The 25,759-nt window shown below is 38.5% G+C and overlaps 1 protein-coding gene across 3 annotated transcripts in view; it reads left to right on the forward strand.

The window, feature by feature from the left end:
* tmem104 (transmembrane protein 104) overlaps nt 1-25,759 on the forward strand; it is an 86,217-nt gene that overhangs the window by 44,095 nt on the left and 16,363 nt on the right. For all 3 annotated transcript variants that reach the window (XM_017705896.2, XM_017705894.2, XM_017705895.1), the window contains exon 9: nt 22,601-22,694. In XM_017705896.2, coding sequence (XP_017561385.1) covers nt 22,601-22,694 — 94 coding nt within the window. The remainder of the gene's footprint in view (nt 1-22,600; nt 22,695-25,759) is intronic.

Here is a 25,759-nt window from a genome sequence, read left to right on the forward strand (position 1 = left end):
CTGCGGGACATGCATGACAAGTTCTTTTGCAATTCTTAATGCTGTTGTGGTAAAGACTTTCTCAAATCTGAAGATAAAGATCATTTTATATGATTGTGAAATAAAGAGATTGTACTTTGAAATTTTTGGTCATTTACAGTGATGGAGCAGTAACCAGTTTTTATGAAATGCTGTGGTCTAAAATGCAGTGATGACATTTAGATTTGAATAGTTCTGATAACTACTGTACTGTTCTTTTAAAAAGTCTAAGTGAGACTAAATGGTCTACTTCTACAGTTTCGCTATAACACTACATATGTTTATTAGAATGTAATGATGCACAAAATTCACAGTTTGAGTCAGTACAATACAGTAGTGGCTCGATGTGATGCCTTTTTTGCTTTAATAAAAATAAAGATTTCCTTAATATGTGCCTTGTGTTCATATTTTAGTGTAGTGTTGTAGTCAAGACCAGTAGAAATGATCCTGAGTCATGATCGAGACCTAGACACATCCGAGTCAAGACTAGACTTTGTAGTAGTGAAGATCAAGTCAAGACTGAAACCAGATAAAGATTTTTTGGAACGTAAAGATAAAAGAAGAAATGGGTAAAAAAAAAAGAACAAAGTTCATTGAACGTTCATGATCATTCCTTAGACATGATGCATGTTTAATATTTTTGTTTTGTAAAATCATTAAACACTAAACATTACATATGTAGACTATTTTTACTTTTATTCATTTAGAAGTACCATCTAAAGTCAACCGAATATCTGTTTTATTATTAAATGAAAACATAGTAGTAACATTCCCATCCGCCCTCGGGATGTTTGAATTTTGGAACCAAGGAACATCAACAAACATATACACAATATAATATATATAATACTCAAGCCATCGTGAAAAGGATCACTTAGGTCCTCAACCTGCAGCGGACAGATTTTATTTAAACATTTAATGATAATTTTTTATAAGAAACTGCTTAGAATGCATAGAATTTATAATTGAATTATAGAAAAATGGTCTGCCTGCGCCTGTCCAGGGTGTATCCTGCCTTCCGCCCAATGACCGCTGGGATAGGCTCCAGCACCCCCCCGCGACTCTGAGGGAGAGGCGGCTAAGAAAGTGTGTGTGTGATCTGCCTGCCCATTTTTTTTTGTGATAGGCTGCACCCATATGCCTAGTTTTGGTCATCTACGGTGGTTTCCATGCAAGACATTAAACGAGAGACCCCAGGGAGAGGCCGAGAGGCCCATCTGCAATACAGTTTTGAGTTTCAAATCAGCTTTATTTATTTATTTTTAATCCTGATCAGTTTAGTCACTGATATTATAAGATAGTAAGTTTTCATACTGTCCCGTCCCTAGTGACTTGTATTTCATTTCAGCATTACCTCAACCCATTGCAGTTACGGAATTGTGATTGAAGTCCGTAGTTGCTGTTGCTTGCCGTGGTACATGCAAATGAAGTGAAATGAAGTCCAGGCCTTGCATATGTTGGGGGGAAGCTCCCTGCTGGGTACAATATTGTTCTCTGCTCAGAAAAGGCTGTTATCTGGTCCAAGGACATTGCAGAATGATGTAATGGTCTTTGCTCGTTGGGTGGCCGGCCTGAGCTGGACGTGACGCTCATGAAAAGATCCTCACCACCACATGGTCAGGCCGCACATTTACATCCTTTGTCATGAGGATACACTGCTGTGGTCCGAATTAAAATCTGTGTGACCTTGATGTTTGTACTTGCTTGTCTTTGCTTGCACTTAACACAAGTAACACTGTCTGTTTTTGAAGTTTGAATGCAAAATCTGCATTAAAGCTGTTAAAACCCGTTAAACCCTGAGGACAGAAACTGTATGAATACCCAAAGCTCCCTAAAGGACAATAAAAAGGGAAAAAAAATGGGATCAGTCAGATTGTAATATAGAGCGCGTCTTTTTCAATTACATCTTGACATGGAACATATCCCTGATAGGCCCCTTTAGCTGATTTATTATTGTACATTTCATAAGGTCTGTCATCATCACATTGTAGTGGGCCCATGTCAAAATGACACAATGATGCCAGGCCTACGTTTTAAACTGCAGCTCAAGCGGTGGTAGGCAGTCTATTAGACATGAAGCGAGTTGGTGTCTCTCAGCTGATTTTGTTGTTTTGTTTTTTTGTTTTGGTTTGTTTTTCCCAAACTAATTATCAGTGAACTGTCCTGGGGGGGAATGCCCAGTTTTGCAACATCACTGTTTACTTGGTGGAATTTTTGAAAGGAGACAGTTTTATGGTTCATAGTAGTGTTTTCATTTTTTTTGTTCTTTCATGGCAGTAGTGCTGGCTGAGTTATTATCTGTTCCATGATTCCAGGGTCACCTAACAATATTGATTTTTAGCTTTAGTGGTATAGCTAAATCATAGTTCACCGCAGTCATTTGCTAGGGTGCATCAGATTGCTTTGAAAAAACCTGTACACGTTCTTTCTAGAAACGTGGCTCTGTCTGGATCATGTTTGCAAAGTTTATATTTGGAAAATAGCAAAACTGAGTTGCATCAGTATCACCCAGCACTACATAGCAGTGAATGGAAGTACGGTGCTCATTAAGGAGTGGCATAGAATGATGCATATAGAAGTGCAGCCCTCAAAAAAATGTAAGTGGCATGTGGGTTTTACAGGAACAAGGCTACTTGTTGAGGGTTGCTTGTTGTTTTCTTTAGGATGTAGCATGTTAATTAACATGTCTTGGGCAACAAAGAAACTTGCAGCAAATATGTTTTCTCCAGTAAAAGTTCTACATAGCACTTAGAATAAATACAAAAACACATTTGAGTGATTTGTTTTTCTAGAAATTAATGTTTAGATTAGGACAACACAGGTTTCAGAATTTTTGGTGCAATCCAGCTATTACATGCATTTGTTACATTCAATCTCAAGCACTGTTGATTTAACTGTGTAAGATTTGGGGATCTGACACGACCATGCAAAACAAATGAATAAACAGTTAGCAATTAGTTGTGGTGTAACAAAGATTTACATAGTCCGTCACACACTGTGGCCAGATTTCAGGCCGGCTAACCGGAGACACATATGACTACCGGTTGTGAATGCGTGTGGCTAAAATGTTATCAGGATACAATCCAGGTACTAGTCACATAAAATGACTCGGGGCTCAATGACGCTCATAAAATCACATTGTATTGTTTAATTATTTGTATTTATTTTAATGTGGTTGGAAAAAATCAATCGGTGTCTTAGATACTTAGAACTTTTGCGCAGTATCACATATATGAATCTCACAAGAAGATCAGTAAAACCTGTGATAACAGATGTTCAGTTGCACTCAGTCGTTTGCATTGCTGGTAATGAGTTGATATTTAAGCAAAAAAATCTATTTTTCTTTTTTCTACATTCTGTTTAAAACCAAAGAAGTGTTACAGAACAGTTTTAGTGCTGTTACCTACATCCATTTCCCCTCTGTTTCTCCCTTATTCTGTTACACTTTCCAGTTGTTAACGAAGTTTAAGGTGATGTTGGTGTTTTAGAAAGACACCTTTGCTGACAGCAGCATATCAGACTTCAGCTGTAATTACAAGAGAGCCAAAGCGCCTCAGTGAACTTGAGGCATCCACAAAGTCATCACAGGGACACCTACTTACGAGCCTATGCTGTTGTAGAAAGAACAGTGAATACAGCTTTAATTCATGATGCAGTAACTGGTGTAATCATGCGGTAAATGACTCTTAATGGAAGAACAATTCTTAAAAATTTACAGATGCATTTTTTTTTTATGGACAGTCGATAAGGGAGAGGAGCTGACCCATGAATGGCGGTGTAATGCTGCATCATGACAAGCTCTTCCAAGTTGATTTATTGGTTGCGCTGCAAGTATAAATAGAAATGTATGTATACATGAGCTTGAGCTTCAGGTGACGCAAATCCCCAGCAGTGCATGAGTCCAGTTGGCCAGCTGCACTTTGCTGCCCATGCAGGCCCACATTTTCCAAATGTAGCAGTTGCATGTCACCATGTCAGTTTTTTTTCCTAAGAATACTTTTGGTATTTGGTATTTCTGGCTGTATGGCGTGGTGTTTCTGGCTCTACGGCATGGTGCTCAGTCAGCTTTGTTTCCTTGTTCAAAATTGTTGAGTCCAGAAGGTCTTCAAAGCACTGTAAAAGCTATTGTTCCCCTTTTTATGTTGTGTAATTACATCACTTCAGGTTCTACTAACAGTACATTAATAGTGTAAATCGAGCCGTGACTTCATCTAGTGCATCACGAAGTCTTAGATTTCGCTAGTTATTTTAGCTTGACTCATGGTTGTTTTTGTCACCTGAGACAAACAGTAGCTGGCATTAAGTATCTAATTAAGTGGGTAGGATGGTCCTCCCTTTCCCCTTTCGCTCTTGATGCTAGCCAACACGGGTCTCTGTTAGCTAATGTAAGAGAGTTGGCCGTAAGCATGTTGAATTTTCCATAGAATTCCATTGTGTGGAAAAAATGTTATTGTAGTAATACCAGCCCTAGAGTCTGATAAAGTGGACCTAATGAAACCCAGCTAACTAAAGCAGGCTTTGTGAAAAGTGGATGCAGCATGTCAGAATGGAAAAATCAAACAAATCCACTGAGGACACATTTTTCTACTCTCGTAATAATATTAGTAGCAGTAGCAGTAGCGACAGTAGTTAGAGGTGTACACTCTCAGAAAAAAAAGGTATGAAACTGTCTCTGGGGCAGTACACCTCTTGTCACTGTGGTGGGGGTGCAAGGGTACATCTCTGTACCTTTTAGTCAGGGAACATAATTGTACCATAATCCACCAAAATGACATTTTCTAAGATATATCGATTCCACACACCCTGCACACTCTCTTCTCCAGGCTTTTTATTTTGTTGTTCTGTTTTAAAACATTAGGTTGTGGAAAAAGTCCAAATATGTGCTTTTCACCCGGGAGAAACTTATTTAAGGTACACAACTGGACCTTAAAACCACTGTTGTACCTTTTGAGGGTACATTTACTTTGTTTCATAAGTGAAAAATGTGCCCGCATAGAACCTTTATTTACTGCAGTCTAGTAATAGTATGAAAAAAGTGTCTGGTAAAAAGAAAATACGAGTAGGCAACCACCAGGCACTGCAGTCAAGTGGACTAATGTTATTTTGCCACTCTGAACATAATGCAAATGTATATTTTGTACCATGTGACACAAATACCCATGGCAGTTTGGCAAAACTAGGTTTGCCTTGTTAGCAGTTATTTATAATTCCTAAGATGTGCAATATCACATGACTCTAAGTTGTCCAAGGAATGTGTAATAACTAACTGCTACGATGCTTGTCTATTGTCTATTTTAGAATATATAGTTTTGTAGTCCTTTTTCTTTATATTTAAGATTTTTTATACTTTTTTTTCCTTAAATATGCACTTTATGTATTTTAGCCTTATGTTTAATTGTTTTGTATGTAGAAAGTGCCGTTGGACTGCTGTTCAATTTCGTTGTACACTGTGCAATGACAATAAAGGCATCTTATCTTATAACTGATTATAGAGCTGTATCTAAAAGACATATTTACACAGTAGCTGAAAATGGACAATAGAAACAATACACAAAGCTTTTTATTTTATTTATATATATATATATATATATATATATATATATATATATATATATATATATATATATATATATATATATATATATATATATATAAAATCTTGTGTGTGTGTGTGTGTGTGTGTGTGTGTGTGTGTTTTTTTTTTCCAGGGGAGACATTCGAAACCATACAATGTCAACATACAATTCCATGCACATGTTAATTTCCAGTTATATATCCTTTCATACACCTTGTGATCTATACTTCTGTCTTTTTACTCTTTAAAAACATATATAATATAGGAGGGAGTACTTACTCACATTATATCTCTACAAACTCTGGTCTTACAGACTTTAGATTGTTAACCTGTTTTAACCAGAATTTTACAACTTCTGTCACCTTTATTCTAATAGACAAAGTCATTTTTTCTGTTAAATATATTTAATTGACCAGGTTTATCCAGTCATCCAGTGTAGGGGGATCAGGAGACAGCCACTTCCTTGTTGTAACTTTTTTACTTGCAATTAATGGAATATCCCATAAATATTTGTCCGATCTTGCCACATCGAAACCCAGCACTCCTAGAAAAAGCCTATCAAATTTACAGGCAAATTCTAAACTTAATATATTTGTCAGTACTTTGTGCAGCTCTGTCCAAAAATATCTTGATATTGAGCATTCCCAAAATACATGCCAATACTTCCCGCTCCCCACACATCCTCCAACATCATTGATTTTCTACAGGTTTTTGCTTCAGAGTAATAAAAAAATCGAGGAACATACTTCGAACCTAATTCTCTCCAAACATGTGAATTGGTACATTTCCACCGCAGTTCACATATATCCATATTTCATTTGAGATGGTAATACTGCTCTCTTTTTCACATTTTTGCTTTATACTCTGTCGAACTTCCTTCCTTTACTGTTAAGCCTTTATGCATTTTGGATATGATTTCTTTGTGACCCTCAGACTGATAAGATCTGATAAACAAATTTAGTATTTCGTCATTAATACTGTTGAGTGTATCATCTTTATTTGTTTTGTCAATATAATGCCGTAGTTGAAGATAATGGTAAAAGTCCTGAATTTCAAGGTTATATTTTTCTTTTAGAGACTGAATATCTCTCAATCTGCCTCTTTCCATAATATTGCAATATGCTGTTACGGCCTTTGCTAGGCAAATTTTGAACCTACTATCCAATTTATTTGGTAGGACGCAGTCAAAGGTGCACCATCTAATTACTTTCAACATTTCAATTAAATTGTATTTTTTTACTACTTTACTCCAAATATTCAATTGGGTTCTTATCCAAGGATTCTCTTTGATGTCTACTTTTTTAACTAAGTCGCTATTTCCTATTATTGCCTGGATACAGAGGTTCTTTATCAATGACGAGTCTATATCCATCCATCTTGCTTGGTAAACAGGGTTGCATGTGAGAATTAAGGGTCTTGTCTGAGCTGCATAGTAGAACTTTTTGAAATTTGGTAAACCCATGCCTCCTCTATCCTTTGGATGCTGCAAAGTCTGAAATCTTATTCTTGGCTTTCCGACCCTGTCATATGAATGATTTGAAATTATTTTATCCCATTCTGAAAAAATGTTTGGAGGGATTTCGATGGAGAGTACTTAGAAAAAGGAGACATGGAAGTACATTCATTTTTATAGATTCAGCCTTTGAGTTGAGGCTAAGAAAAGGAATCAAGCTCCATCTTTGAATATCATCTTTAATCTTAGCAGTAAAGATTAAGATTAAGTGAGCTTTATTAGTCCCACAATGGGGAAAATTCACTTCCGGCTTTAACCCATCCATGAACTGAAACACCACATACACACTCAGTGAGCACACTTGGCCAGAGCGGTGGCCAGAGCGGTGGCCAGCCCTATCCACAGCGCCCAGGGAGCAGTTTGGGGGTTAGATGCCTTGCTCAAGGGCACTTCAGTCATGTACTGTCTGCTCTGGGGGTCGATATTATTATTATTATTATTATTTTGGAGCATGGAACGAGACAAGGTTGCCCTCTGCCTTCGTGTCATCAGGCTGGTTCCCTAACCTCCAGCCCATGACTGCTATGGGGTCCAAAATGAATCTCTGACAATTTAGAAAGTTCTTTGGGTAGAACGTATTAACTCCTAAATGTTTTATTGATTTGTAATCCCACCTAAAATATTTTTGTCTGGTATTTTGTGGGATTATAATTAAATGTGAGCATTTAATTTTTATCCTGAGAATACACTGTAATCTTTTATCACTTTCATTACCTCAGTGAATGAACCAGAGGGCTCCCTCAAAAACAATAAGATACCGTCTGCATACTGCACCGATTTGTGTTCATCACCCTTTATGGTAATACCTTTTATCAAGATGTCTTGTATCCATTGTTCCAAAGGCTCTATGTACAAAACAAAAGGAGAAAGACAGAGTTCCATGTACCAAAATAATATCGGACAAATTACCATTTATTTTTATTCACACAGTTGGTCTATTATACAGTGCTTGGATACTTTCGATAACTTCTTCATGAAACCCAAACCTATTTAAGACTCAGTTTAAATACCTCCAATTCACTGAGTTGAAAGCTTTTTCTGCATCTAGACTTATCAAAGAGGCTTCCAGATTGTGCTGTTTTATATAATTAACAATATGCAAGGTACGTCTTATATTATCATGTGTTTGTGTTGAATAAACCCTGTTTGGTCATAATTTATAATCGGGGGAGAATCTTCTCAAGTCATTTGGCTACAACACTTGCATATAATTTATAGTCCATGGTAAGAACTGAAATTGGTCGATAGGATCCACGTTAGAGTACATCTTTTACTTCCTTAGGGATAACAGTAATAATTGCCTCACTCCATGCTTGGGGCATTTTCCCTTGAGCCAATGCAAAATTGCAAGCCAAGAGAAGATTTTGTAATAACTCTGCCCAAAAAACTGTATACTATTCAGCCGTAAATCCGTCTGTGCCGGGAGATTTATTTGACCTAAGGCGAGAAATAGCTGCATTTAGCTCCTCTGCTGTTATCTTCACTTTTAAATCTGTTTTTTTCATCTGTTAGAGTAGGTTTTTTTTTTGGCAAGTGTTAAGGAAATGCATCAGTCTGTTCCCCATCCTCAGAATGTGGTTGTGTATATAGTTTATCATAGTATTTTTTAAAGGTGGTTTGAATTTCGTCCCATTTGTATAGCACTTTTTTTTGTTGGTTTTTTTTAGGGATCTCTTATTTTATATATGGTATTGTCTGCCCCGTGTTTTTGTAGTTTGTTCGTTAAAGATTTTGCTGATTTTGGTCCTGATTCATAATATTTATGCCTAGTAAATACTACCTTTTTATTTATTTCTTGAGAGTATGATATTTATTTCATTCCTAATTTTAAGAATTTCTGACATGATATTTGGGTCTTGTCTTTCTTTATGTTTAACCTCAATCTTTTAATTTAACATTAAATTCTACCAGTTTCAATTGCTGTTTCTTCTTTTTAAGAGCATTTAGATTCAATAATGTTAATTCAACACCCTTTATTCTTCCAGAAAGTAAAACAAGCCTCCCTTCCTTGTCTTTAATTTCCGTAAATTGTTCCATAAAAAGCACTCAAATGGGTTCCCTGCAAAAAATCCAGTTCATCCTTCAGTATCATCCTTCAGTGCAGGGGGTGATTCCACCACCTTTACCTGAGATCCTCGATTGATCATATCCTTTGTGGCCTCCACTGGGGACTCTGTGCCTGTTCGATATGAAGCTCTGTGTCATCTGGAAGGTCAAGTTGGTTTTTCAGGAGGGTCTCTAAAAAACTCACCTTCAGGGATGCCATAGATTCTAATGTTGTCCCTGTGTGAGTGCCCTTCTTGGTCAATCAGTTTTGCTTGAAGAGTAGCTTGCTGTTTTAGCACCCGTTTCAGTAGTTTCTACAGTGCACATTTTGTTGAGTGTCCTCAATGCGTCCCCTCTGCCTCATCCAGTCTCCTGTTCGTCTTTGTTAGCTCCTGTTTAATATCTGCAAGCTGTTGGTTGTTGTCACATCTAAAGTCTCTAATTTTGTCCAGTATTTTCTCATGGCTGGCTTTTGACCCATCGGCGCCGTGTTGTTCAAGTTCGGGAGAACTGCTTTGGCTAGTTTGTCTCATCATTGTTTCAGTATTCTGGGTTGAGTACACAGTACTCCTGCTTCTTGTGACAACCCCCTTATTCATAGTTCAAAAGCCACTCTATCCGTGTTGATATCTTTAGGGTTGTATTTTCAAATTGTCGGGGGTCACGCATCCTTTCTCAAGCCCACAGCGAACCGCAATACAGAGGTTTTTTTCTTTGTTTTTAATGTTAGAAAATAGTCAAATTATTTTGCTCGACCATGAAAAAACAAACGCATGCATTGTGAATGTAGCTGATTATAATCAGTTATAACATTGTAGATACAACAGAATCACCACCTTTAGAATGCTTCATTTTTACACCCCTAGTGCATTGTCCTTGAGTGTCCAGAGTAGAGGCTATATAACAGCTCATGGGATTAGTAGTTTCTTCTAAGAAAAGTGTAATTATAATTTAAATATTGCACATGTGTAATAGTGAGTTTGTTTGATGTGGTCAGCAATTTCAGCAAATGTGATCTTGCAGGCAAAGGTAATGGAATAAATGCGTGTTGCCCACCAGCCTACCTTTAGCTTTAATTGAGCTGAGAGATGACTGTCTCTAGGGTCATATTGCTAATTAACAGTAAAAGCCTATGTAAAAACCTGTCTCAGAGAGAGACAAAGGTCACTAAATTTCCATCCACCTTCTAAATCGCATTGCAGCACTTATTCTAAGCCAATTTTATTACATTGTCTGTGGTCATGAAATACGTCCTTGTTTCATGTGGTTCATCAAGTCACATTGTGGAAAATAAAGTAATTGCAAGTTTCACTTAACTCAAGCTGAGTATTGTGCACGGATGCTAAGGCAGCATATTACTGCTGCATATTACTAGACCATCAATGCATTTGCTTGGAATTTCAGCTGTTGTGTTTATTTGAAATACATTCACTTATTGTCTGTCTCTGGTGAGAGGAAATTGTTTAGCTAATCCACTGCTTAGTCCCGCAGGGCCAGATGTGATCTCATAATGAGAATACCCATCTGAGGACAATTTATTAAACTATTGGTTGTGGCAAAATCACCTCTAAAACTTGTCCCAAATACCCACGCTTACTCATGCTCTTTAAACTGTCAGTAGTACTATCAGTAGAAAAAACACTATTATTAGATAACAGGATTGGTTTCCCTCGCAAGAGGTAATATTTATTATCTTTCATGTATGTTTGTAGCACATCCATATGCTTAAGTTTTTCACTTGACTTTTCAGACATGGTAAATTATGTTACATTCAGGGGCAAACAACATACTTCAGGCATTAGTTTGGTTAGGAAATTTCACACCGAGTTCCATCTCACCCTAATAAAGTCTTCATTTCTACCTATTAGTGATGCAACAAAATGGAAATTCTTGACCAAAACAGAAACAATAATTCAGGACATGCTGAGCCAAAAACAAACACTGAAAGAAAAAAAAAGCCCAAAATTTTTCACGATCGTACCCAGACATTCTCATTGAGATCAATCTAGCTCTACGACACTACTGTTAACCACTACTGCTGACTTTTAAAGCCCACTAGACTTCTTTACTATGTACTGCTTGCATACGTCACTTTAACTTGTTCCAAACACACACACGCGCACACACACACCCCTTCTAATCCGCTTCTCCTTCTGGGTCGCCGGGGGTGCTGGAGCCTATCCCAGCTGTCATTGGGCAAAAGGCAGGATACACCCTGGACAGGTTGCCAGTCCATCGCAGGGCAGACAGACACATTCACTCACACCCAGGGGCAATTTACCATGTCCAATTGGCCTGACTGCATGTCTTTGAACTGTTGGAGGAAATACATGCAGACACAGGGAGAACATAAAACTCCACACAGAAAGGACCTTAGGCACCCGGCTGGGGAATCGAACCCAGGCCCTACTTGCTGTGAGGCGACCACGCTACCCACTGCGCCACTGTGCAGGAATTGATTAGTTTTGAGCAAAGGAACTGTCTGGGGCTACTTCAGGGTTAGACACAGGTTGTTCCAAAAACAATTATGCCTAATTAATGAGAAGAACCATCTTTGAGTTAATGAATCACATGTTTTGCCAGATCTGATATATGTGCATCACATAAAATAACTGTGTGAGACCTTCTGTCATTGTAGTCAGCAGACATAAACTCTAATGTATAAAAAATAAAAGTAAAAAAAAAAAGAGAATTTTCATTGAATTGCTCAAATATTTGTGGAAGACATTGCATGTGTGTATTGTGACCAATGTGATTAGCAAGATCTCTGACAGTGAACACTGTGGCTATTTTACCTTCTCTTGGCTTTGCATTGCATCACCCTAGCACGCCTTTTCTTTTCCCACATTAAAGGCGAAGATCAATGCATGAGAGCAAAGAAAATCACTCTTTTTTTCTTTTTTTTTCCTTTCCTTTTACTTCGTGTTTCACTACATGCTAACACCTCAGGGTCCAGTGAGAGACTGTTGGGCCATACCAGTCAGCATACGCATGAACTTCCTGTCAGACTGACTCGCACACTGACAGAACCAGTGACCTGTCCAGAGATGTCTGGTCCACCTGGCTGACTTTCTAGAGCATCCTAGAGCTTAAAGGAGAATTTTACTGAAGGGAAAAAGATGTTGTTAAAGGGGAAAAAAAAACATGCAGCATCAGTCACATGTTGTCGATGCTGAGAATAAGTAGAAATCAAAAGTGTCTGACCACTGTCCTTGAGAGAGCATGTTCAACTATACAGATACAGTATATATCGGGACACAAGCAGCTGGTGTGCCTCAAGTTTAGCAAAAACCTTGAGCTTTTTAAAGGGAAGTATGTTAATCAGAAACAATGTTTGAATAAATATTCTTTTGTGCTGTTGTGTGCAACACGGTACAATGTACAAAAATATGATTACTTTTTCCAGTGGTGTGGTAGCATAACACATTCCAGTATATGGCATTATTGCTTACTGCATTACATTACTTATTATTTACTTGCAATGCATTTAAACCATTGCACATGCCACCTGCGGCAGCTCACTGTGTGACTTTGATAGGGAATGGGCTGATGTGAGTTCGGGAAGGGAAGTAAACAACCTTTCTGTATAACCATATGATAACGCTTGTCTAAACAGACCAGAAACAGCTCTTTAAAGCCCTATTTGGACGGAATTAGAATCCAGAATCCATGTAGAGGTACAGTAATGCCAGTTTGCCTCATGCACGGTTTCTAAACGTCGGTCATAGGATAAGATAACTGTCTTCAGTTAATCCACTGCGTCATTAGCATTGTCATGAACTTGGGAATTGGTAGTGAAACTTCACTGTATTAAAATACATTTTTTTTTCTGTGATTTTAGATTTTTGAAAGGTCTCAGTTTCAGATAAGATGCGTATCAGCGGTTTTTATTGCTGTTTCTTGTTTTAAAGAAAACAAAGGCGCTAGAAACTTTGACTCGGGAGTGTGCAGTCCGTAAAAAGACTTATGTGACTGATTTGGATAGGACCAGTTACATTTTTGCAGAATTTAGCAGACGTTCTTATCCAGAGCGACTTAAAAAAAGTGCTTTGTCTATCTAGAGAAAGTGTCTTTGCTAGTTAAAAATAGGTTAGAGAGAAAGACAGTCCTGAGCTCAGATACTGCTAGAAACAAAAGTCTGCGTTGATACAGTTGCAATACAGTACATTTCAATAAATGCAGTACAATACATTACAATTAGTTGCTTAACTCAGTGCTCATTTAAGTGCTGTATAACGGACCAAAATGATTTGGATGAGAAGCAGCAATAAAAGAATTAAATTACTCCACCTCTGCATGTAAAACAAATACTAAGTTTTACATTTTATTCCTAAAGATTTTGTTTCAAGGCAACTGTTTTTGAACCGTTTCTACTTGCTACATGTTTTATACAGCATTTGCCATTAATAATTTTAACCAGCATGCCTGGCTGTGTCTTGTTTAAACACAAGGATAATCACAAGCCTTTTAAATGGTAAGGGTTTTTCAAGCAAGTGACCCCAGTAAATAAATCGCTGGAAGGACTTGTAGTTTTTCCCTTGTACTTTCCAGTTGGTGCAGTTACTGTATGTGTTTAAGAGAGTAAATTGAAAGGTAAGTTATGAGCAGTGAGAGTATCCAGGAAATTAGAGAGAAGTATTAGAAGTAGAGAGAAGGTTTTTTTTTGGGTTTTTTTTTTTTTTTGAGTAATTGTTCAGTAGTTGTTCAGTCAATCAGTTGATCATAGGTTAAATAGTATGTGCCCAAAACACTAAATCAATGTCAGCATAAAATAGTCATTTGAATGCTGTTAATTTAAAATGCAGATATGAAATAGCAAGTGAAGTTAAAAAGCTTATCCTTACTGGAACTATTCTCATTGGAGTCCACTTACAGCCCCTTATTAATGCTCTGGACTTTGGGTTAAGTGGGGTTATGGGCTGAATGACGCTGACCACAAGGCTCAAAGCTGCCAATGAATGGAAGGCTTTAGATCAGACAGGTCACATTAATGACTGAGAGGCTTCTGTTTCCAGTTGATAAGCACACTTTTGGTTCTAGCGCACACACATACTCCCTGTTATGAAGGTTTTGACTTCAAAGTTTTTGACTTTTGATTATTTGAGCAGTGGTTACGTTGCTGTTGGATTTCTGATGTAGCACTTGTTTGTGCATGACCTCTTCATTTTTAAAAACCTGCTCACTTCATTGCACATAAGTGTTTTACTGCCCTCTGCATTGCTAAAAAATGCTATATTTCTTGGTCTGTTTAAATGTCCACATTTGTGTGAAAGTCATCACTGAATGAAACATTTTGCGTTTACTGCTTTCATTTCTTTGAAGGAGGAGAAACAGACTGTTATGTGTCTTTTGTTCCTATTATAATGCATCCCATTTATTCATTAATTTAGCTTTTTAATTATGGCCACTGACAACAGCATGCTCAGGAGGTTAATGATGCTTTAGGCAAGCCCACTTTCATCTTAACAAACCAGCTGAGCAACAAGACTGCACAGTGCTGCCCTCAGGTTTCAGCCCCCTCCTCTGCATTCTCTCCCTGATTCAATTTTCCCTTCCTTTCATTATATTCCTCTTACTTTTGTCCCTAACCTGGCACTTTGTTTTTTCTTTTCTTTGCTAGGCCTTTCTGCCCATCTCCTCTTTCCTTTGATGTCCTTTTTTTAAACCAAAGCGGCTTTCTTTGCTTGTTTGTATATACTACATAAGTACTATTTGAAATTGATTAGTTTTACATGAAGAGTTGTGGTAATGGAATTATTACTGGTGTTTCTCAGTGATTTTAATCTTGCATGAGTCTGCCAAGTCTGTTATTTTTACAGACTATGAGCTTCTACATCAGTAACGATATTAATGGCTTTATAAAATGAACCGTAAAAATAACGGTAAGTTATATTAATCTCGTGCTCATACTAAGTTCCATTAACTACTAAATATTCCGTCATATTCTGTGGAAAAGGACTTTTTGTGCTTTTGTAAAGTATAAGGGCACTCAAAGAAACATTTACTTGTGCTTTCCGTGGTCAAAATCATGCCTATATGTATTGTCCTACCTGAAGTGAAGTAATCCAAAGATAAACACATCTGAAATAAAAGACAGTTTTTTGCAGTTTTGTTGACTGTGAGCTGTAAATTCCAAGCTGATGGCTAGGGCTAAAAGGTTAATGGTTTTTATTGCAAAATTGCAATTTAAAAGACTGCAATTTTCAAATCACTAGAGCTGCGATTTTTTTATTATAGCCTCTGTTTATCAATGCATTGTCCAAGCAAGTTTTACAAGGGGAGATATAACACAGCTTTTAAATAATCTGTGAATGGCCAGTAAACCAGAAGTCGACTCCCATGTGCCGTGTACATGACAGCACAAGCACATCCCACTGGCAGTCTGGCATACTGTGTTCAATGCTTAAGCCTCAAGCTGAAAGAAGTGGATATGTTGGTCTTCTTGGCCAAGAAAACAGGTCTGTGCTCTGTTTGCGTAGAACACTTTCATTACAGGTATTGCATAAAATGCCTCATGTTTCTGTTATATACTGGAAATGCTAAGAGTTCTCTCACTAACAGATTTTGGTATGAGCAGCTAACCTAGCTTAATTCTGAAGCTAACTTATTCTTCTAAAATCAGTGTTTATAACTAGTTACTCTGGCCAAGCTGAAAAATGGACCGCTTGGTTTAACAAAGAGCAACTTGGTGGACACCCGAGTAGACATAGAAGGCATGAACAAGAAAAATATCTCGCAGTATGGGCTGGAAACTCAACTAAAAAGACTTGCTTATTTATTTTGTATGGCTAATGTAATTAAATGTGAATGAAAACGAGCAGTTCTTTACCGCTTGATTCACCTTCCAAAGGAGGTAGATTTAACCACGTTCAACCATGAAGCTTATCAAATTCTTGAGTTTGTGGCTGCTGCTGATTTAGTCACATCTAGAGGCAGGGTAGGTTAACGTCCGGTCTGAGCATGTGTTATTGGTGTGGAAATAAATATTGTTTTATCTATATATTTTATTTTATTTATTTTTTTATCTGTATATTTAGTGTACTTTTAACTTATTTTGTAGACATTATATCTTTCAGCAGATAGTCATACAATCTAAAGCTTCCATCTATGTTTTGCGCATTTGCGTGTTCTGTAACGTAGGAGCCTCACCATCATGAAGAACTTGCACAGGTATTTTCTTCTCTTTAAACAACTCCACATTGCGTTGGTTTGGCAGGTGTTTAATGTAAGTGCCATTACAATTAAATGTCTTCTACAGCTAAATGCATGTGGAATATTATGTGCATGTGGCAGTACTCTGTGTTTTATACCGAGATTACTCTACTTTGCTTTTCCATGTAAAACAAATCCCATCTGAATAGTTCAATGAAGGCTTAAGTGCAGTGGGCTCTTTCTTTTCCGTAAGGTTCAGATGGTTGCTTATATTTTAACCAACCACTACTGATAACTTGAGGTACTATCATCATTCCTGTGGATTCCTGTATTGTTTATTTCATCAGCAGAAGCTTACATGGCAGTAGTGATGATTTCAGTTTTGAAGTTGTGTTTTAAGGTTGCATGTAGTGACTGTCCTGTCATGTAAACTGGACCAGCTGCAGGCTGACTTTTCTTTCTCTACTTTTATTCTCTTTTGCCACACATCACATTCTAGCTGTTGCTCTCCAACTGCGGTCTTCACAACTTCTTTATGCAACTCTATCTCCCTCGTCAGTCACAGCAGAACCTTAACAGCACGTCACCAGTCCCTCCCAGTCAGTGTTTTCTCACCTTTAGGAAGAGAGAGATGTTGACTCCATGGCTTGATTGCTGGTCATTCTGTATCACTCTTCTTGCCATCTTCCTCAGTATTCATTAAGACATATTTCGCTCCTTGATGCATTGTAATAACCTGTCATAGCTGATAGATGACTTAGACATAGTAATGTTGCTGAAGACTGTAGTGGCAAGATTGAATATTTTTTTGACCCAGTGAATTAGATTAAAGAAAATAAATAAGCAGTAACTTTCTTTCCATACTTTCATTTTACTCTGTGAGAATTCTTTATTCTGGCTAATTGTTGGTCTTGCTTTTCTTGTGAAGAATCAGTTATCTATGTTTATCTGTCTTAAGTATTTATCCTTTAGCCCTGTTAACTGATAATGTTGCAGAGTGGCTGATTCCTCTTGGGAATCCTGTTAAAATCTGTTCCCAGCAAAGATTAGACAAATGGTGTGGGACTGTGGGACGGAGTGGATTGGGAATATAATCTCCATTTGCTGGTGCTTTGGTGGATGGATTACAGTCCGGCATTCTGTACCACCACATGGTCCATGGACAGACACTTCGCCAGTCTACATGGAAGAGAGAAATTTTAGTTTGCATCTGTTAATCTGTCCTTGAACTTTTTTTTTCTTTTTCTTTTTTAAAGCCTTCATCACTTTACTGAAACGCAAACAACCTGGAAACCCAGAGAAACCTAACACAGTCATGACTGAATGATACTTTGTGTTGTGTAATTTTGACCTCATGTCTGCATGCGGGTCTCAGTAAGACTGAATGCTAGGGCAGAGCTGGATACAAAGCTCACGTGATCACCCTCATACTTAAAAAGTTGCATCAGAAAGACACTAGCAGCAAGTTCACACCACCTGCAGTACCTGGTAGATCTATGTGCTTTGCTGACGTTATAGACTCTTTCCTCCCCTGTCAATATGAGGTCATGGGTTGAAAACGTTTGAAAATCCCTGACGTAGCCTTTTTCTAAGTGCTTGGCCACTTGGGACCGATTGTTTAACTAGACCAGATGGCAGATATGGTGCAGCTTCAAGGTAGGTTTTGTGGTGCTTCAGACCACCCCTGGTGGGTTGTATTAAAATAAAGTGGGAGCAGCAGAGAGCATTTATCAGTCCACATTTCTGTGTTTCCTCACAGTCAGTAATGAACACATGGTCTTTATTAACTACCAGATCAGGATAATAATTTGCCACTTAAAAATGATCAAATAAGGTGTATGTAGGCTTCTGAGCATAGCTGTTTGTAAAGGGATGTGTGTCAGACTCCAGTCCTCACAGTCCAATACACTGCAGACTTCCATGTGATGCCTCATTACACACACTTGATTCAGCTAATCAGCAAGGCCTTTATGATCTGAATTCAGAACAGTAGATGAGGGTAAACAATAATATCCACAGCACTTTGGTCCAGAAGGTCCCCAGTTTGACATGCCTGGTATAAGGGCACACAAGCTTACTTGCCCTAACTAACACGTGGCTAGCTATTGACTGCAATTCAGCAACATAATTTCAGCATAAGTCCTTCATTCATTACCAAAATCATGTCTTTTTTCATATGTGGAAGTCTTTATTTGAACTTGACACACTTGAGGCATTTTGCTGCTGCAGAACGTCACTTTAACTGTGCTTTTTCCACTAGTCATCCAGCGATCCATTACTGAAGGTTCCAGTTTTATCACTTTTGGTGACTCGAGGTTCTCAAGGTTCTCTGTTTTTGGTAACACATGCAGAGAATGCCAGTGACACTTGGCTTCATGAATGCTTAGAGAGAGAGCCTCCTTACTAGCTTATGTCACCATAGCAAGCTCTTTACAAAGTAATAATTCCAAAAATAGCAGTCAACACAACATCCCGTTCTGTTAAACGTATTGGTCATGTAACAGAGCTTGGTGACTATCTTTACCCGGATATGTAAAGAATATCCTAAGGTAACATATGCTAGTTAGGATACTAATGCTATTGACATGTATGCTTCCACAGAAGGATGAGAGTCTTTACTCAGATTTTCACACTTGTCTCTGTAAACTTTGCAGAATTCTACATGAGTCTGCATAAATGTAGACATTTTTGTGAGTACATGCAGAAGAGGGTCATTCACTGTGTTGAGCTAACTAGCAAGCAGGGTAACTAATTTGCCAGTTTAAATGCTAGGCATGTACTATTACAGGGGCATGAAAAGTGCAAATTGATAATTGCAGTTATTATGCTGGCTCCAGCTGTCACTCAAACAGATAGATAGAAAATAAACTAGTACTGTAAGGGCTGTTCATTGCTGTTTGTGTTTATTGTTTTATTTTATTTATTTCTGAATGTGCAGTGCCCTTGTTTTCCCTGCCAATATTTATTAACCACCTCATGCCAGGTATTCAGTTACTGAAATCTGTTGCGAACATGGCCAAAAATAGCATGGACTCATTTGTGTAATGTGGGAGCAGACATGTACAGCTGTGGCCACAACCTCTGTCCTTGGGAGCTAGCAAGGTGTTTTGGGATCTCATTAGGAATGAGCCTTCTGGAGGAGGAGGGTCACATGTAGATCCACCATACTGATTCTGCAGCTCCTGAGACTGTGCCCTGACCACACTGGGACGGGCTGCGAGAGAGATTATAGACACAGGAGCGCTTTCGAGGTCAGTGCTATATTGGTGGAGGCTACAGTTGAGGAAAGGAGACCACGAGCGCGCTTATCTTTCACTTATACGCATTTGAACAGATCTGATTCAGTCTGCTGCCTTTGTTCTTCTGTAATCAAATCTGCTCCATTCTTCAGCTTTATGTTTAGGTTCCGAAAAAAGTTCAGTAAGGAGTCAGGCTCAGTTCCCTCATCAGACTGGTCACTTTTACAGTTTCTCAACTCACAATGGCCTCTTATTGGGTTCCATTCAGCTGTGCACTTGTGATAGCCTCAGCAGTTCTGAGACTGTTATCTAATATTGAGGCACCAAATGGCTGATGTTTAAGGAAAGTCATTGGCGTCAAAAGTGAAATGCACATATTCATCAGGAGCACAGCTCCACAGGAGCAGAGTGATCCTCTGGCCTGGAGGGGGCACTTTCTTCTCCATGAACAAGATTTGCTTCTCTGTTTTGCTGTATTTACATATATCCTGAAACGTAAGCATTTCACTAAAATATAGCAGCATATGAAGACGCTCTGTACAGTGGCACTGGCTAGAGTGCGAAATAAAGAGTTCTCTGGAATGACCTGCACTCTGTATTAAATGAATAAATGCATCTGAATCTGAACTAGCAATCAAAAAAGGTGAAGTCTGGGTCACTGAGGTGGTTTCCTTTTGTCTTTCTACCAAAGCTTCAAAGATGTATTGAGCTCTTTGTTGTGTGTAAGGTTGTGGAGAGCAGCACCATCAGAAATAAGAGACTGAGGTGCTGTTTAAAAAGACAAGCATATTGCCTCGCTCTGCCTCTCAGTTTCTCTCTGGCATTCTCCTGTTCTCTCTTTCTCTCTCTCTTTTCTCTCCCTCTCTGATATTCTCTTATTCTCTCATTCTCTTTCTCGCTTGCTTGCTTGTGTTGTCTCTAGTTCTGTCCCCCCATTGTTGTCTCTCTTTGTCAGTCTGTGGTCTCTTTCATTTTCTCTGTGCCTTTCTCTTTAGTTCTGTCTCTCTCTCACTCTCGCTCTCTTGTTCTGTGTCATACTCCCTCGCTCTTTCCCTCGTATTCTCGTTCTCTCTGTATCTTCTTCTCCTTTGCTCTCACTGTCTTTTTGCCTCTCAACTTGTCTTTCTGTTCTTTCTTTTTTCTCTCCTTTTCTGATATTTAATCTTTGCCTTGTTCTTTTGCTCTTTTTCATTTTTGTTCGTCTTTCTCTGTCATTTTCCCTTTTTTCTCTCTTTCTCTCCCTCTTTTCTTTTATATCTCGTTCTTTTCTCACACTCCCTCATTCTCCGCATTTAACCCATCCATGCAAGTGAAACAGCACACACACACTAGGGGGCAGTGAGCACACTTGCCCGGAGCGGTGGGCAGCCCTATCCACGGCGCCCGGGGAGCAATTGGGGGTTAGGTGTCTTGCTCAAGGACACCTCAGTCATGGACTGTCAGCGCTGGGGATTGAACCGGCAACCTTCCGGTCACAGGGCCAGTTCCCTAACCTTTCCCTTACGTTCACTGTCTGTCTGTCTATCTATCTTTTTACTTTATATTCTCTGTCAATCTTTTTTTTCATTCTATCAATCTGACTGACTCTCTGTCTTGTTCTATTTCTCTATCCTCTCTTCATCATTCTTTCACTCTTCTTATCTCTGTCATTCTTTCACTGTCTGTCTTTCTCTCTTGCTTTCTTTTATCTTTCTCGTTCTCTATTTCATTGTCTGTCTTGCTTTCTACCTTTCTCTCACTCTGTCTCTGTATTTCTCTGTCATCCTGTCACTCTTTGTCTCTTTTGCTTTTTCTCTATCACTCTGTCTCGCTTGCATTCTCTTATTGTATCTTTCTTTCCTTCTTTCTTACTTTCTTTCTTTCTCTCTCTCTCTCTCTCTCTCTTTCTCTCTCTTTTTCTCTCTCTCTCTCTCTCTCTCTCTCTTTCTCTCTCTTTCTCTCTCTCTCTCAGTGCCAGATCTGAGTCACCCTTCTCTACATGGCTCTGAGCCTCCCCTGTCCCTCCTGCCCTCTCTGTCTGGCCCTCTCTCTCTCCCTCTCGTTCATGCCAGCCTTCCTTCCTGTCCTGCTTCCCTGGCACAGGTGTTATGCTATGGGTGCCAGTGTCACGCCATCCCTGCTTCCCTCAATACCAGCCCAGGACCACATGGCCATAGCCTGGCTGTTGTGTTGCCTTTCTCTCTTTCTCACACACACACCCTCTCTCTCTCTCTCTCTCACACACACACACACACACACACACACACACACACACACACACACACACACACACACACACACACACACACTCTCTCTCTCTTTTCCCCTGGCAGGCCTAAAACAGTTCTTGTCAAGTTTCCGGAATTTTTAGCCAGACCTGTTTTCGAATCGGAAAATGCGACATATGCGATAAGCCATGTTGTTGATGAGGCGCCATAGCACCTCGTTTACCTGTTGGAGAAATGGAGCTGAGGCTGGAGTTGTTAGCCTAGAGGCTCCCATTTATATACAGATAAACAGTGTTTTTTAGTATTTATCTGTTTTTAGTATAATCTGTTGATTGATAGTGTTTATTATAGGATCTTTTTCTTTTTTTGATATAAATATATACCAAGCAACAGATTTCCTCATTGGTTTGATTGGTAACCTGATGTAGTCTATCCAGACCTGCCTTAACAGCTGCAGGAGATGAAGAAAAGATAGATTGATGAACAAGGAGCCTATGTTGATTGGTGGTTTTGATTGGAGGCTTCATTCAAACATGAGGCAATCAAGAGTCTGCCTTTAGAGTATTCTTGATCTTGACTGTAATGGTCAGGGTCATATGTAGCAAGTATATGACCACTGCATTTACCCAGGCTGGAAAGCTTGTACTATCGTGTTGCTTTTTCAGTTGCATTCTAGCTTTGTTTTTTTTTTGTTTTTTTTGTTATTGTTTTTTGTTTCACTAAATCTGTAACTTGGCTCTAATCAGGCAAAATAATTTATCTGGTCTTTCTGGTCCTTTGAAATGACCAGTACAAGAAAGCGTACAAAGAGGTGTCTTGTGGCACTGATGTGTTCTTTTTGTTATTGCAGGCAGTCTTCACACTGCTGTTAGGACCTTTCACGTTCTTCAATGCACAGAAGACCAAATATCTACAGATCCTCACCTCGCTCATGAGATGGATCGGTAAGTTTACACTGCACTGAGAGAGATTCTGTTGAAAACTATATTAATGTGACTCTTTTCTTTGTGAAGAAAAGCTACATGACAATAATAATATATTATCCCATCATGACCTGCAGAATGTTTTTACAAAATAAAAAATAAGGATTAAAATAAAAAGAAAAATACAGTCCGACACAATTTCCAATTAAAACAACTGTTAGATACATTCATTTGTACATTTTAGTGTCTCAAAGGCAGTGAGAAAAGTCAGCAAAAACTGTCTAACAGAAAATTACACAGAAGACTAAGTATGAGAGCACATTTTTTAGTATTTAATGTTATTTTCTACCAGTCCCTTTTTCTCAATGTCATTTAAGAAGTTTTTTCACCACTTTGATGGTGAGGCTGTTTATCAAATATGTGTTTGATACCTCTTTTTTTCCCCCATGTTTCAAAAAATGTATTGCTGAATGCATTACATCTCATTGTCAAGAACCAAAGAAAAAATTTGTGATGCTATGAGGAAAAATGTACTCTTCATATTAAGAACCTATTTGCTAAAGAGGTTCTTCTTTGGTACTCTTGCATGTTTTGTTTTCATATTTCCTCACTAACATTCAAAAGATCACTTTCCCTTCTCTGTTCTGCCCTCTTTTTCCTCCCAAATTGTCTTTGTCTCTTTGGCCAGTTTACATTTTTCCTTCTGTGACGTAACCTGCCAGTTGAAGGTGCTTACATTTAGTCACTTTTATTCTTGCTCCCTCTTTCTAACGAGGAGCTGCGGTGCAGTCCTTGTCCTCACCATCACTCGTACATCCTGGTCTGTGTCTCTGCCTCCATCTCCTCTCATTCTTCAGCTTGACATCCCTGACAGCCTATCTCAGGCCTGATTGGACCGTCACTCACCAAGTGATGCTGCCAAAATAAACGCCCGTCTTCAACCGCCGCTCAAAGTACAGCAGCACTAAATCATGGCTCCCATGTGTGCACATGTAAATGTAAACATAAAACATGGATGAGAAAATTTAACCTGATGCAAAAAAAAAAAAACCTTCATAGGTCATTCTTTAGCTTCATAGATTTCCCTGCTATTCGTCTGGTTCTGGCTTTCCCTCCCTGCTTTGCCTCTGCCTGTGATTGATTATCCATGTCACAAAGGCAGCCCTTAGTGCTGCACAAGCTAATGATTCAAAATGGCTGCTGCAACAGCACTCCTTCCTCGGCCGCACCACCAAGACAGGCTGTGCAGCTGCCTTGGATGGATTGCCAGCCTTTAGACCTCTTGGGGAACAAGAACCAGGGGGATGAAGTGGCTGTCGTTGCCATAGGTTTTAGACAACACTTAAAATTTGATCTCGGAGGAGTACAGACTTCATGCATCATTAATGAGTAATCAAATATTTATCTTCTGTGCAAGAACGTAAAGACCAATTAGAGACACCCTTATTGCATACCTAGCTGCTAATGTTGTAAACAATTGATTTTGTCCTATGTCATTGTGTGATTACTGTAACCTTGAGAGTTGGAGGGCTCTTGTAAGATTAGGTTTTGTCTTTCATCCCACTGTCAAGCAGCAAGGAGATTCCGTTTTATTGCTTCTAAAAGAAAATGTCCTAAGCGCAGTTCCAATAATCATACAGTCCATAAAATAAAGGCGCCAAAAGGGTTCTTCAAGTGTTATCCTAGAACTCCCGAAAGAACTTTTCAGTGAATGGTTTCTGTGAAGAACCACTTTAGACCTCTTGTATAAAGTTAAACTGTTTAAGGCTGACATGGCGATTTATATCATTTAATATGCATTTTCTGTTAATACCATGATTTTTCATTGCTGTGGCGTTTAATTTGTTTGTAAAGAATATGACCGAACATCCATTTTTATTTTTTTTTTGGTTACGTGTTTGAACAAGAAATGTATGAATAGAAGTAACACATCAGTCACTCTGATTAAGCAAAGCAAAAATAATAATATATAATAGCATTATACTACTAAATACTTATACTACAATGAGAATTGCAGTCTAAGTGAGGACACACGCACATTCTGAAAATAAATCCAACATGCAACAATAAAGGAAGGTTTGTACATCTTTTGTGAAGTGATGGGTAGCAGCACACAAAGCTCTGATTCTACACACTGATTTGTTCTTTTATGGACTTGTCTCAACTCCTCTCATGGCAGATTGTGGGCCGTCAACAAATTCTCAGAATCAATCACCGGCGCAGTGTTTGGTTCAATAGGGTTAAAGAACCCAATGTGCATTGCTTACACCGGTTCATGATTTTTCCTAGAACTTTTTGTCCAAGCAAACGACCATATAGCAATCATCACCTTTTAATTGGTATAGAATGTTAACATAATGTGGACGTTCTTTAAATTTTAAAAATGGTTCTTCACACTTTGAAGTGTGTTGTTCCTGAAGATGTTCATAGGGCTTTAAAGTGTCTAATAATATTTGAGCTGAAAGAAGAATGCAAGGTTCAGGGATTACAGAAACTAAATAATCTTTCCTCCTATTATTTCTCCTGAGCTTGTTTGTGCTCCGTTATCCATCTGAACTAAAAAAAAACTTCAGGTTTGTCGTTTATAGCTGTTCCCCTGAAGCACAAGTTGAGCTCTTGTGAACTATCTCATGTTTTACAAGTCCAACATTACCATTGACCTGGGGCTCTTAGATTATGTATGTTTCCACTCTGAACAGTCTTGAAAGACACATTAGGGGAGAATGGTTGCCCAGAGTTGAATTTTCTCATTTTGCACGAATAGGGTGTTGCTACTCAACAGCAAGATAATGGTCTCTGAATTGCTTTTCACAGTGCTAGCCAGCTTCTTTCTCATTATCTACTGTTGATCATTTGTCTATTGTATTGTCCCTTAACTCATGGAATTTATCAAGGCTGGGGGATTTATTGACTAGATAATAGTAGTTAAAACATTAATAATTTAATATTAGATTAGCAAAACATTTTAAACTGTTATAATGTCTGCCAGAAAAATCTTGATTACAGGATCCCAAGTTGGTATCTTGCTAATGAAATGTGTGCTGTCCTTTTTAACCATATGCTAGCGCCACAAGGGTCTTTTACTT

Source organism: Pygocentrus nattereri, chromosome 14, assembly GCF_015220715.1.
Source record: "Pygocentrus nattereri isolate fPygNat1 chromosome 14, fPygNat1.pri, whole genome shotgun sequence".
In the NCBI taxonomy this organism is placed as follows: Eukaryota; Metazoa; Chordata; class Actinopteri; order Characiformes; family Serrasalmidae; genus Pygocentrus; species Pygocentrus nattereri.